At 40.4% G+C, this 15,854-nt stretch overlaps 1 protein-coding gene across 1 annotated transcript; it reads left to right on the forward strand.

The window, feature by feature from the left end:
* The first annotated feature begins 9,161 nt into the window (after positions 1 to 9,161).
* Positions 9,162 to 10,063, forward strand: LOC113589417 (putative G-protein coupled receptor 141). The gene has a single exon (XM_035519952.2). The coding sequence runs from the start codon at positions 9,170 to 9,172 to the stop codon at positions 10,061 to 10,063; it is 894 nt and encodes a 297-aa protein (XP_035375845.2). The 5' UTR covers positions 9,162 to 9,169.
* Positions 10,064 to 15,854: the final 5,791 nt, after the last annotated feature.

The following is a 15,854-nucleotide window of genomic DNA, read 5'->3' on the forward strand; positions in this document are numbered from 1 at the left end:
TTAGGACTAGAACACCTCCTGAACACAGTGATAGCAGAGGACCTGAGATGGCATGTGCGTCTGCATTGGGCGGCCTCCAAGCATCTGCCGCCAAGGCACAGAGGGCAGCATGGCGAGCACCTCCTGGGTGTAAGGGCGGAACGGCGAGCACCTCCTCGGTGTAATGGTGGCATGGTGAGCACCTCCTCGGTGTGAGCTCGAGGAGGATAGTGTGCAGAGCAGCTCCCAAGTGAACAGTGGTGGCACAGCTGCTGCTGGTGTAGGAAGAAGGGAAACTATGGCAGACTGCTGCAAACCTGAACTAGTGGGAAAAGAGAGGGCAGGCAGCCCTTGGAGACAATGACCCTCATTGTTGACGCCACAGCAAGAAAGAGAAAGTTGATCTCGGTTGAGTGCTGTGTAGATGGGAAGCGGCTCCCAGCCCTCATTGACACTGGTTCATCGGTGTCACTGCTCTTACCAGGCACGCTCCCACACACTGAGAATGACATACCTGATAGTTGAGAAATGGGCTCCTGGTCATAGTGGGGGCTGTGATTTGAGTGGCTCATGCCTGTGCAAGATGTGTGCAAACTTGGCTTGGATTTTCTCGTGAAGGCTGGGGGTTAACCTAAAGAAGGAAATTGAGAGTTGGACTCCGTGGCCTTCATTTTCCGAGGGAGAAACCACAAGCTCTGGAAAAACCGATCATGCAGTGTCAGAGTTGGTTGGTGGAACTTTGGGGACAGGGTACACTGTCAGCTTTTTGTAGGTGAAGCCATGAGTGCTGATTAACTGAACACACAGCGCCAATACTATTTGATGGATCCAGGAAGGCCATAGGAAGTGCGTATGAACAGCACCCATGTCGGCTTTAATGATGATCAAAGCACAGAGGGCAGTGGCAAATAAAAAAGGCTTGTGGGACGTTGGAGGCGCTACATGAATTGTGGCAGCTGAGTGGGTCAAGCTTAAAAGAAGAGCAAAAACAATAGCGGTGGGAGCTTCTGTGCTGTTACAGCAACGTCTTGCCAGCCGCAGAGAAAGACTGTACACAGACTGAATTAGTGCATCACAGCATCAGCACCAGCATAGCAGCACTGATTCAGCTCTGTCCCCACCGGCTTCCTCCCCTCGTGTTTTCTCTGCCTGTTTGTATTCTCTAGTATTAAGTGTTAGTTATTATCATCGCTTGTGTCTTTATTATAGCCTGCTTCCTCTTTTGTCATCATGTGTTTTGTTTCTTTTTGCTCTCCATGTGTTCGCATATGTTTTGTATTGGCTTTCTGACCCTGGACTGTCCTAATGATTCTGATTATGGATTTACCCTTAATAAATCTCGCTCTTCTCAGCGCATGTGTCCGCCTCATGATCGCTCCGCCTAACAGAATGACCAGCCCAGTAAGTATGCAGGGAGAGAACGAGACTCTGGCATGTGGTTGTTCCGCTGGGATCAAACTCCAGTTGTTTCTATACGGACTGAGTCTACCGCATCTCAGCGCCGCCCAAGCCAAAGAAAGCAAATCCCCGGCATTGCGGGTACACGGGCATCTCGTTATTCCTGGAAAAAACAGGATCCCATATATTATGACTACAATGAGATCCCAGGTAAACGCCATGAGCCTGCCCATCTTGACCAGGGGGGAGCGGACTGCAGCAGAAGACATAAGTAGGCCGATTGAAGGCTCAGATAACCCATTTTAGGGCACTCGATGTGTTCTCAAGAACAATTGCGAGCTCCCCATAGCCCGTGTGAGGGTTCTGTATCTGTGTGTTCTTTCAGAGTCACCCCACCAGCTCCTGTGGCTGTCCCGCAAGCCACCCTGCCACTTCCTGTTACCAGTGCAAAGGACACCACCCAGCCTGATCCAGTTCCGGGTCCCGGTGAAGGACACCACCCAGCCTGATCCAGTTCCGGTTCCCGGTGAAGGACACCACCCAGCCTGATCCAGTTCCGGTTCCCGGTGAAGGACGCCACCCAGCCTGATCCAGTTCCGGTTCCCGGTGAAGGACACCACCCAGCCTGATCCAGTTCCAGTTCCCGGTGAAGGACGCCACCCAGTCGGTTCCTGTTGGCACACCCCGGGACCTCCCGGACCCACCGCTGAACGCCGCAGCCGCGCCTCCAGACCTCTTTGACCTGCCGCTGAACGACGCAGTCATGCCTCCGGAGTCCCCAGATCCGTGGCCAGTCACCTCCACAATCTCAGACTCACCTCCTGACCTACAGGCTTCACGTTCCCGTCTGTGTCTCGTGCTGCTTCCGCCCTGTGGGCCCCGCCTGTCCCGCCCCTGCCTGTGTGTCCTGTTCCCTGTGGGCCTCCTGTCTCTCATTGGCTGCCTGCTCCTGCTGCCCTGTTATTTTTGCTATGCCTGGTTTTGTTTTTGCCACTGTTGTGGTTTCTGTTACTGTACCTGTTTCTGTGCCCTTTCCAGTTCCTGTGTCTCCCTTTGTTTCTGTACGTGTGCCCGTCTGTGTGTCCATTCTGGTGTCCGTGTCTGTTTTAGTTCCTGTCCCATTGTCCCGGGCCTGGTCTGTATTACATTTTTGTTTTCCTCATTATTTTGTGCGTCGTCGTCGCTCATCGTTTGACGTCTTTTGTTGTGTCTCCGCGTCCTCCCTCCCTGCCGTTTGTCATTCTCTGTCTTCTGTTACTGCTCCCACTTCTGTGTCTGCATCTGTTCCTGGTTCTTGTGCTGTTCTGTCCCGCAGTTCCTGTTCCCCCAGTTCCTGCGTCTGTTCTTGTTGGTGTCCTAGTCCTGTTTTTGGTATGGTGGGGTTTTTTTTGTGCGCCTCAGTGCTGTGCACGTGGGGGAGGGGGGGAGGGGGGAGGGGGGGGTACTGCCATGTTTGGCCCATCCTAGCATCCTTATTGTCATGGTTACCCTGTTTAGTGTATTTGTTTTGCTTCCATGTTTCATTTTCTCCACCCATCATTTGTAGCACTTGTGTCTTGTTAATTCTTATTAGAACATGTATTTAAACCCTGTTTGCTTTGCTGGTCATTGTGATTCCTAGACTCTGTGTTATTTCTAGCCACTGTTCATATTCCAAGCCTCGTGTTTTCTCTGCCTGTTTGTATTCTCTAGAGTTTAGTGTTAGTTATCATCGTTTGTGTCTGCTATAGCCTGCTTCTCCCATTGTCATTGAGTGTTTTGTTTATTTTTGTTCACCATGTGTGGTTTGTTTTTCGGCAGGGCTAGGGTTATCTTTGTCCTTCCTGTCTAGTCTAGTACCACATACTAAATGATTCTGAGACCCAGAGCATGATGTTTAATTTTTAATTTCTCCATCCTACTTGTAGCAAGCAGCAGAGTAATCTTTAATATGAAATAAAGTGCTTCTCTTTGACAAGGAGGAAAGCATTTCACAAACAGTTTGCATAATGGATAAAGTTCACTACAATAAAAATAAGTCTTGCCTTATCACTAACTCTAAGCAGTATATTTTTACTGTGTCATAGACTGAATTACTTAACACACTAAAGCAACAAAGCATTCAACTGTCTCTCTTCATATTTATTTATACTCACTTGTTGAAGCAGAAACAAAAGAGTTTATATATAGGGAAAATAGACAGTATTTTCACTTAACACCCAAAAGAATGTCAATGCACTTACTGAGTGCCTTTGCTAATCTGTAAACCGCACTATGGCAAAGGAGGGTCACGGCAATGCTTCCTCAAGCAAAATGGAGGACTGACTGCGACCACGTACATAAAGCTACACACTGGACAATTCTTACATTCATTGCTAGTCTTCAGGATGGATGAAATACCCTCGATAAACTGGCCTTACAAGATAATAAACACATTATAAGCATTTAAAGAAGGGGTGTTTTTAAAGCATTCCAAGTGTACTGGTGAGTATTCTTTTTTACTTGGTTTCATTTGGTTAACCATTTTCTTTGTATCTTTATTTGAGCACATCACAAGTTGACTATTTTACATAATTACACAAACCCAAGTTATTTTTGATAGACTAAATTTTGCATTTGAGATTGTGTTTTTGGTTTTTTGTTTTTTAAAGTAATCCAGTATCACCAAAATATCTTTAAAAAAGTGACCGAAATATATGTCAAATTTGGTTCCTATTAATACTGAATGAACGGTCAGGCATTATATCTTGATATTTGTTTATTTTTAGTATTACTTTAAAACAGCATTCTGTTAACTGCACAGAGTATTTTGCTAGTCCTAGCAAGGACGTTTTTAGCAATATATGTTTCAGTTAATATTTCTTCAGTTTACCAGAAACTAAGTACCTTATGTACAGTGGCAGGGTTTAATTGGTTTTGTTTTCATAGAATGTCATCTGCTTGTACCAAAAAATGCAGTCCAAACATAATATAATTTCACATCTGTCAATATGAAAGATTACATAATACATATATTTTACAGATGAGCTCATTCCAGATCATATAATTAATGTCTCTACTTATTTGTTTAATTTATCAAGAGAATGAACACACATTTAAAGGAGTGATAAAATAGCCTAGCAAACAAACAAGATGATAAACAGAAAAACAGCAACATTTGACATCGTAAATATAATCATTTCATGACAATGGCTAATTCATAAATGCAAACTGTCAGGGGGATGCTAATGTGAATATCGTAGATCTGAGCAGATGAATCAGTGCGTGTGTGGAGAAAATCGTTGATTTACAGAGTAAAACTAAATGTTGCGGTACAACTTTCAATAAAAAAACAAAAAGTAATTCCCTTTGTTAATTTTAGTTCTATACTGTTTAAAATAATGAGACTAGGACTAAATGTTTCAATCAACATGATGAAAATCGTTGTTTTACGGAATATAACTAACTGTACTTCTAAGATATAATGACATATATATAATGAAAAGTCAAATTAATGTAAAACACCAAGATCTCACTGTTTTCTCATACATGTCAATTATGTTTCTCATACAAGTCCAATATTTTACAATTGCTTATACATCCAACTCAGAACTTTGGACATGTACAAAATACTGCAGAAACCAAAACACAAATTTCCTGTTACCAAACATTTCTTTTAGCAAGACTATTAGGACATCTACTTTCTTCACAACAGAGGTCATTTTAAAAATTAATTAATTAATTTATATATATATATTTTTTGTTTGTTTGTTTGTTTGTTTGTTTTGTTTTGTTTTTAAATAAATAAAAAAATCTGTTAGAAACAGATTTATTTCAGGTTTATTATATCAGATTTCCAGTGAGTCAAATTATTAACTCATTAAGGCAATTTACACCTCCACAGCAAACTCCCAAATATCATCACACACACTCTCATATAGTTCCTCTCCACCCTTGTGGTTTCTCTGCCCCCCTTTGCTATTCCTCAAGCAGTCCCTTACTGGAAGGTTGTCAACTCACTTTTGCTAGCTGTAAGCATGCACATGGTCTCTGTTATTCAGATATTGTGTTATGTGCCACTCAGGGTGAGAGACACACTCAACAATTATTAAACCCAAACCTAAGACCTAAACTTAAGCATAAGACTTAATGGTTCACACAAATATATGTGTTGCCATAACACTGAAAGATAATATATAACAAGCAATATTTATCTAAAATATAAAGTTTCTCCACGTCTCCCCTAGTGGTTAACTATCCAAGTGAATATTTATACACATGACTAAATACAACATCTGAATATGAATATGACTGGAATAAGACATCAACAACAATAACTGTATTTCTACTTCAAATTACTGCTTCAGAAATACTCTATAGAAAGCATATCTGAGACTGTTTTAGGGGAAATAGACATCCCATCATTTGAGCAAGATAACAGGTTAGAAAATACTTTCCACTTAAATGAACTCTAGAACGCATAATCTCATATTCAGTATTATTGGATTCAAGAAATGGTGGAACCCAGTCAGGTATTTGATCAAGGTCAAGTTGATCATCCATTCATAAGTGGTCATCTCTGCAACTGCAACATTTAATGCGAAACGCTTTTCTCAATGCACCTCATAATTAAACCACTGATGCATGGATTACACAGCACCCCAGTGGAGTCAAACATACTGCAGCAATCACTAAGGTGCTAAAAACTGAAACCACATTCAACTTGCCAAACCACTGTGTCATCCAATCCCTCAACCAATCATTATTAACTCCTGAAGTGTTTTTCAACTTGTTCGACTGTGATTCTAAACTCCTAAACATATTTGTCCCTAGACACATTCTTTTAGTTAGACTGATCATGTAAAGACACTTTATGCTATATTTAATAGATTGCCTCAAGCTAACTTTCGTTAACTTTGAATTTGACTAAATGTGAATTTGGCAAGGCTACAGTTACTTAAATGGGAAAGCAAGTTGGTCAGGGTCATGTTTGTTCAGTTGCTGAAAAAGTGCAGGCTATCATAGAATTCCCAGTGCCACATACAAAATGGGATCCCAGAAAATTCCTTGGTATGGCAGGTTATTACTGTGGGTTTTACAGAAATTTTCTGATGTGGTTTTACCTTAGACCAATTTGCTTAATTGTTTGTGTGAGTTTGTTTGGAATATTGAGTGTCAGATCACATTTAATTCTGTGAAATTGTTACTTTGTAATGCTCCTGTGCTTTCTGCTCCAGATTTTGTGCATCCCTTTAAGGTGAATGTAAATGCCAGTATGACAGGGGTTTGTGTTGTGTTGTGTTGCAAGAGGATTTAGCAGTGCAACCTTTTGCTAACATAAACACTGCCTTTGCTAACTGAAGTAGCTAATGCCTTTGCTTTAGTGGTCTAATATGTGTTTTTAGTAGATTAAATGGCTCTTTATGGCTAGCCTTAAAATGTCTGCATTATGCATCATCACCTTCTTATCTTCTGTGTGGCTGACATGCTTTTAAATAACAACATAGGTCAGGTTCTACTAATAGTTACTGGATAGTGAATAGAGAAGCTGACTCTGGCTGAAATTGTTAGCCACTGCAGCGTTTGAAAAGATGCTGGGGCATTATGGAAAATGTGTCTATAGTGATTTTGTGTGGTGCTAATGTGTAGTAAAAGAGAATGGGCTTCCTAGAAATATCTTCTTCTCCATAAACTTCTTATGGCAAACCATAAAAGCTGCACTGAAAGGAAAATGAATATTCTACTCTGCACTTAGAAAAAATGAAGAATGCAAAGGAAATAAATCAAAGTTGGAAAATGAAAGAATTACTTCAGAATTGCTTATGAAAATACACTTATGAGAATAAGCTCAAAATGTCATGATCCAAACTCTGAAAACACTTTTCAACAACTTTAAAATTTGAACAATTTCTCACATTTTATTTTCACTATCACCCTCCAGCTAAAATTTATCAAAGATTCCAAACAACCCTGACCCATGATCAGTTATTAACACACAGAGAACTGTGTTGCCACAATGGAGGCAGTCATCCATTTATCCTGATCAAGCAGATGTTGTCAAAGTAGGCACTCAGGCACAATGTTCAATCTAATACATTACATCAAGCAAAAATAACTATAGCCAGAGAGAAGTTTGTGTTTACTATTTTACACAAAGTAGGCCTTGAAGAAGTATTTAATGGATCAAGGGGTTTTCCCCACCTTACATCTATAGCCACTAACAATATGAAATAGTGTTTCACACTGCAGAAAGAATACAAGGCAGAAATTTCCAATATCTGTATATTTCCCTTATCAAACCATCACCTTCAACTATGCCAGATATAATCATCAAAGGAATCCAGATATATAACCTACAAAAAACATAATCTGTATATAGTTGATGTATTAGTCTTCCTAAAAATCCTTCCATGTTACTGCATTAAAAATATACATATTAAAAATCCCCAACTATTTTATTAACTGGACCAAATCCGCCATTGTTCTACTCCATAAACAAACTGGCCACAGCATCTTAAACATTACCAATTACCCTAAGCACACGTAATGCATTTTGGGGTATTAATATCCTCCCAGCTGTCAAAACTGTGTCCACTACTGTAACCAAGAACAATGACCTGTTGAATGAACCTCCTGTATCCGACGAAAGTACTTGATTGTCATTTGCAAAAAGTTAAATTAAATTCTTGAAATTAAATTGAATGTCATTAGTCAACAGACAACAATATAGCACAATAACAATACAATTGGTGTTACTAATAACCAGGATTAACACAGGACAGTTGTCATGGTTAGAGCTTGTTAGCTTGTTAGTATTTATACGTGTGTTTCTAGTGATCATTTATCCTCGCCTATGTTGTGTTTGTACAAACCCTTGTGGTCTCACTAACTGTATTCTATACTCTGTCATGTTTGCTTTCCTAGTCTGTGTTCTTTGTTCTATGTAGTTGCCTGTTTCTATTTAGCCTGTCCATTTATTTTCCTGGTATTCCTGTTTTGCTTTCTGTTGGTTATCATGTTTCCCAGATCTTTTCACGTTGGCTTCGTGACCCTGGACTGTTGTAACGACCCTGATTTTGGATTTGTGAAATGACAGAACAAAGAAAAGCAATCGCATACTTCTTACAACATTTAACCATGAGTAAAAAAAACTCTAGTTATGAACTTGGAATTAAAGAACAACACACAGCAGATTAGATCATTTAAACATAACAGATTTGGATTCCCAATTGTTGTATCTGTGTGGTTTTGACTTATCAAAACAAAGATGAAAATTATGATTATAGAAACAGTAATAGTCATTCTATCTTACAACCGTCTTTCATGGCTATGTTCTAAGTTTTAAATCTTAATTTGTTTTTAAATTTTTCAATCCTGCTAATGCCATAGCCACAGCAGAAAAGTTTGAGATATGGGCTAGTTCCTCTGTCTCTGAGAGATGCTAGGCATTTGAAGACATCTGTTAGATCACACATACAGAATTCTGAACTAACACAATCTCCTTCAAGCTCACTCTGCTGCCCTAGGAAATTATTTGGAGAGTGGTTACACTTCTTGTTAGCCATCATGTGATCAGGAATTGGCGTTGACTAAATTGGGGGGAAAATGGATAAAAATATAAAAAATCCCAGCAGATTTGCAGTTTTCAAATAAGGAAGATCAGTAAGCTTTCCCAAAAGCAATGAAAATAGAGATTATGTTCAAAGTGATGCATTTTCTGCCATCTTACAACCTCCCATTTACAAATATAATGTAACAGAACTTGAGCTATAAGTATATATACGCTATAAGATGTGAGAAGTAACCACCCTTTATTGTTATTTTTCAGGTCAAAATGTGGATCAGAAATAGCACAAACCAAACCATGAGCCTCCCCATCGACTACAGGGCTGGCCTACTATTCCTGTACTCACTTGTTTTTCTTGGAGGGTTTGTGGGTGCTGGATTGATGAGCACTGTTTTAAAGTCCAACATGTTGTCAATCACCACCGTGTCAGTGATCAACTTGCTGGTAGTGCACGTGATTTTTCTCCTCACAATACCCTTCCATATGTACTATTACGCTACCAACTCCTGGAACCTGAGCTTCGATGCCTGCAGGATAGTCAGCGGCATGATCCATGCGCACATGTACCTCAGCTTTATCTTCTATACCATTATTCTACTTGCACGTTACCTGGCCTACTTCGAATGGGGACATCGATTGCAGTTTTATCGAGCTCTGCACGCATTTATAGCCAGCATGATGGTTTGGACCATCACTCTAGGCATCGCACTGCCTGCGACAGTGTTGGTGTATGGCTCAGGGATGACAGGTAGTGACACTGTGTGCTTTGATTTTGGTGGAGCTCTTACTTATCCCGGAGTGCAGTCACTAAACTACATCATGAGTGCCATGGTCTTGTTGGTGTGGACTGCCTTGGCCAGTCGCCAGCTGTATGTCCTGTGGCAGGTGTATCAGAAACACAGGCAGGCTTCTTATTCTCATCAAGAGTTCCGGGTTCAAATCAAAAGCATGTTCTTTGTGCTTATCATGTTTCTTTGTTTTGTACCTTACCATGTGTTTAGGATATACTATGTGACCAGGTTCCTAGAAAACAAGTTACTAGAAGACATAAATGATGTTTTTCTTGCTTTTACAGCATTTAGCTGCTTTGACCTACTCACATTTGCTAGCAGAGGTATGTGGCAACCAGCTTACATAAAATGTTGTATTTTATGTGAGTGATTTGTTCAAAAGTGTTTTTTAAATCTTGATTGAACTTCAGAAATAAGCATACACTTTGTGGTTCACATTTTAAAACAGTTTTCAATCAATTCCATTTCCATGTTTTAAAGGGAAAAAAAACATTTTAAATGAAATTTAATTAAATAATATTCTGTATAGCTTGATTTTAAAGTAATGTGAAGCTTTGGTTTAACAATGATTTAATCACAATTATGATTCTGTATTTTATATTTAGTATATATCACTTTTTATGCACTCCAGCATGAATGAATAACTTCTGTGACCAAAATTGTAATCTATGGAATAGCTATTTCAAACTGTGCTGTTTCCCATGGCTGATCAGAATTATAATCATGTCCTAGCCCAAGACAGCAGCAACATGTATGTGCAGATGTTTACCATGAAAACAGATGAGCGTTTAACAAGTATTATTGAAGTCCCAGCAAAAAGAAGGTCAAAAAACGATGTGCACACACATCAGGTTTCACTTGGTACTGATCTGGGCTAAGGAACAAAAGAACTGGAATGTTGCTCTGTGGTTCACTGTCATCTTTTCAGAAGAAAGTAAATTGTGCGTTTCATTTGGAAATCAAGGACCTAGAGTCTGGAGGAAGAGTGGAGAGGCACAGAATCCAAGGTGTCTGCAGTCCAGTGTCATCTGCTGGTGTTGGTCCACTGTATTTTATCAAGTCCAAATTCAGGAGCTTTACCAGGAGATTTTAGAGTACTTCATGCTTCCATCTGATGACAAGCTTTATGGAGATGCTGGTTTCCTTTTCCAGCAGGACTTAGCATCTGCCCCCAGTGCCAAAACTACTACCAAGTGGTTTGCTGACCATATTATTGCTGTGCTTGATTGGCTGGAGAAACCCCCAACCAGCAAGACAGATGAACTGAAGGCCACTGTCAAAGCAACCTGGGCTTCAAAAACATCTCAGCAGTGCCACAGCTTATTGTTTCCATGTCACTCCACATTGTGTAAAGGAGCAATACAAAATACGAAATTATTGTTTGTGTAAATTAACATACTTGTCAGAAGTGAGACATTTCTGTTTGATGTTGTGAAATATTCTAAAGATTTGAGATACTGGATTTCTGATTTTCATGAGCTATTAGCCTGAAACAGAAAAAAAAAATGTCGCCTTACATGTAATGAATATAAAATATGAGTTTACAGTTTTAAATTATATTATGCACCTGTTACCAGTATGTATGTATGTATGTAAGCATGTATGCATGTATATGAACATTGCATGGTTGTTAGTGTAGATAGGCTGGTGTGAGTATTTCAGAAACTGCTGATCTCCTGGGATTTTCATGCATATCCATCTCTACAGTTTACAGAGAATGGAAAAAGAGAAAATATCCAGTGAGCAGCAGTTTTCTGCGCAAAAATGCCTTCTTGATGCCAGAGAAGAATGGCCAGACTGGTTCTACCTGACAGAAAGGCAACAGTAATTCAAATAACCACTTGTTACAACTGAGGTATGCATTACAGCATCTCTGAATGCAAAACGCATTTTGCACTTTGAAGCTGAGGCTACAATCCGCATGGGCTCACCAAAACTGGACAACAGAAGATTGGTATGTTGAGTCTCGATTCCTGCTGCAACATTTGGATAGAAGGGTCAGAACTTGGCATAAACAACACCAAAGCATGGATCTATCCTTCCTTGTATCAACAGTTCATGCTACTGGTGGTGTGATGGTGTGGGGGAGATTTTCTTGGTGCACTATGGTCTCCTTAATATCAGTGAAACATCATTTAACAGTCACAGCCTACCTGAGTACTGGTGACCATGTCCATCCCTCTATGACCAGAGTGTACCCTAATTCTGCAGGATAACCGGTCCCATCACAAAGCTCAAATCATCTCAAACTGTATCTTGAACATGACAGTGTTTTATTTATATATTGAATAAGCAGAACATTTGTAATAAGATCCTCATCCATTAGAATTGGTCAGCAATCTTCTGCTGCACCAGTTCATGTTTGTGACGACTGGCCACCCTCCTGGCGTCCCTGTTTTATAATTTCTCCATCGTGTCTTTGTTTTTCCTTCACTTCCTGTTCTGTTCCTTGGTTTCGTTTTCTCCACCCCTCGTCCGTTCCTCTAATCCAGTCCGTGTTTTAGTTATCCCCGTTATGTTCACCTGCGTCTGATTAACCTTGATTGTCTGGGTTATTTAAGCCCTGTGTTTTGTCTTCTAGTTGGTTGGTTAATTTGGCAAGTTTGTTTGTGTGTGTAGTTGCTGTAATTCATGTTGTTTTATTTGTTTGCGTAGTTGGTGTGTAACTTGCCTCAGTCTTTTCTTTTTCTCTGTTTATTAGCCTCCCGTGTTTTTGTTACTCACTCATTAAAAACCTCCTGCATTTGTGTTCTGCCTCTCACCTTGACCCTGCTAAAACATTACAATGTTCTTTTGGTGCTACTACTGTATTGCTTGTTTTCTTAAATTTATACACTACATACATATTAATGTTTCTAAATCCCCTAAGGTGAAACAGGAGGACTGAGCCTTATATTTCTCCTGTTGCCATGGTGTATCATGTTATCTGTGTTCCATTGACTCTACTCAGGGTTCCTCATGCACATGCTTTAATCGAGGTTTGACAGCAGTACTAGAGGCTCAAAGGCAGTATGGTGCAAAACATGGTTTGATTACTTCTTTTAATCCAGTTATAGCTTTGTAGGCGAGCTTCAGTACTTTAAATCTGTTGCAACCTGATACAAGGACCCAGGGGCAGGAAGTCAAGAGGAGGGTACAATTTGTGAACTATAAGAAGTCCCAAATAAGCATCTTCTTACCTATATGCTGAATGAGTTGCAGGAGTCTGATAGCACAGAGGGATTTTAGCTTCAAATGAGTTGCCATCCATGAAGAGATGTCTGGTAGGCATACCAAGATATTAACAGAGACCTGAGTGTCTGAAAAAATTAGTATCATCAGCATAGAAGTGGTATGAATGCGAGGATATGACCACACTGAGGTGGTATAACTGGAGAACAAAAGAAGACTAAGCCCTGAGCTTTGTCAAATGCCAGTGGAGATTCTGTAGAAAGCAAGATGTAGCTTCGCCCTCTGTCACATGATATGACCATCCCTCGAGGTATGAAGCAAAGCATTTCAATTCTGCGCCAATAATCACAAAGCCTGTGAAGATAGGCAGGAGGATCATGTAGTTGATTGTGAAAATGCTGCTGAGAGATCAAGAAGAATCAGGACCCTGTGACAGCTTGACTGATACAGCAGCATGCAACTACTGAGTAACAGCTACAAGTGCCACTACAGGGGCGTGCACTGCTTTATACCCGACTGGTTAGGATCCTGTAGTTCATTCTGTGCAAGAAATACTAAAAACTGATTGTAATCAGAATGTTCAGAAATGTTATAAAGTAAGGACAAGTGATACTTCTTGGTAATAGAAGATGGCCAAGGTGTCATTTGGGGGATTTTTCAGGATGGGTATGACCCTTGCTCTTTTGAAGACCTTCAGTACTTGACCAAATAACAAAGAATCATTCACAATGAAAGTGATGAAGGGGAGAATGTGTCGCAAGATTGGATTGGAGCAACGTGGAAAGTGCCTTTTATGCTATTACAGTGCCTGTTCCCTCTAAACTTCTATCTTTATACACTCCTTGTCAAATAGTTTTCAAACCACGGTGGAGAGAGTAGATAGTTTCAGGTACCTTGGTGTTCACATCTCGCAGGACCTGTCCTGGTCCCGCCATACCAGCTCCCTGGCAAAGAAGGCTCGTCAGCGTCTTTACCACCTCAGACGCCTAAGGGACTTCAGACTGCCCTCCAAGGTACTGCGGAACTTCTACACCTGCACTATCGAGAGCATCCTCACGGGGAACATCACAGTCTGGTTTGGAAATGGCACCAAGCAGGACAGACAAGCACTCCAAAGGGTAGTGCGTTCAGCAGAGCGCATCACTCACTCGGAACTTCCTGACCTGCAGACCACCTACTACAAGCGGTGCCAAACCAAGGCCAGGAAAATTGTGAAGGACCCCACCCATCCCAACAATAGACTCTTCTCTCTGTTGAGGTCAGGGAGGCGCTTCCGCTCCCTGAAGACCAAAACAGAGAGACTGAAGAGGAGCTTCTTCCCACAGGCCATTCGGGCCCTGAATCAGGGAAACTGATAAACTGTGGGGACCACCACCACCACCACGTAACATGACTGTATATCTGTACATCTGTATATATAGATTTAGATTTATACTCAATTAACCTGTTACAACAACTGTAGATATGGTACTATACAATGGATCTGTACATTCTGTAGATTGTGTACATATATACTCAACCATATACATTGTACATTGTGTATATAATCATAATATACATATATTGTACATACATTGTTAATATATTTTTGTACATACATAGAATATATATTTATCTGTATATATATTTTTTTCTCTATGCACCCCTGGTTCTCTTCCTCAGTTTGGACAGAGCACTCTCCACCATTTCACTGCGTGTTGTACTGTGTATGACTATGTATGTGACAAATAAACCGAACTTGAACTTGAACTTGAACTTGAACTTGAAATAGTTCTCTCCTCCAGACCGGCAAGATGTGCCCCACCTACCACCGGCTAACAGAAGCACTGCATTGCAACAGGAGAAAACCTAGAACCTCAGAGAAGTGGTGGAGGACATCTTATCTAGATTCAGACCTCCACTCATATCAACCTCTCTTTTCCGAGTTCTCACTGGAGGTAACATCTGCAAAATAATAATTAGTGATCATTTCCTTATATGGCATGTTTAAAAGCATTTTACTGAAAAAATATAAAACTATAAAATACAAACATAACTAGACTAAACCGAAATACAGACATATAAACCATACCAGAAGCCAACGAAGAGATGCCAGCACAGGAGAAATGTGATCCCTTTTGAGGACCCTGTAAGAAGGCTCACAGTCATATTTTGGACCATTAGTAATAAAGCCCAATTGTAATGTTGAGCGGTAAGGAGGCGGACACGTGCGGAGAAGAGTGGGATTTAATAGGGGCAAATCCAAAATCCGAGTCGTTTAGGCAGTCCAGGGTCATAGAGCCAACACGGAGAGTATGAGGAAACATGATTAAATAAAGCAAATGCACGAAGGCACGCACGGGAAAGCAGGCTATAACTAAGGCAAGGGAAAACTCAGGGCTAGGAAACACGAAGGCTAAGATAAACACAAAGGTACAGAGTACAAAGAAACAACCATAACACATTCAAACAGTCAAACATGCATTCAAACCATGAAACGATGAACAGCCACAACCAAGGCACACAACAGGGTTTAAACACATGAGCTTGAAACGAGGGACAGGTGTACGCAGTCGATGTGAAGACAAAACAAAACTATGGAACGGAACTAAACACATGATAGGGAAAACACAGAACATGGAAGGGACTGATCATGACACCAAGAGGCTTCGTTTATGCCCAAATAAAGCATATTACAATAATATACATGAGAAAAAATAAGAACATGTACAACAATTTCACGATTTCACTTTTGCAATCGCCCAAATATGATAAAAACTGTTTTTATCTACCACATTAAGATGACTATCGAACCTAAGGTCCAGATCCAAAATTACCCCAAAGTTCCTTACTTGGAGCTCAACATAACCAGACAGAACCACCAGATTATCCAAATAACAATTCACAAGCTTCTGGTGGACCAAAATGCATAATATCATATTTATTTTCAGATTGTTTGACATCCATACCTTAATCTCAATTATGCATATGATTAAACATCTGATGGAACA

This window comes from Electrophorus electricus, chromosome 13 (assembly GCF_041902795.1).
Source record: "Electrophorus electricus isolate QZ-2024a chromosome 13, ASM4190279v1, whole genome shotgun sequence".
NCBI classification, from domain to species: Eukaryota; Metazoa; Chordata; class Actinopteri; order Gymnotiformes; family Gymnotidae; genus Electrophorus; species Electrophorus electricus.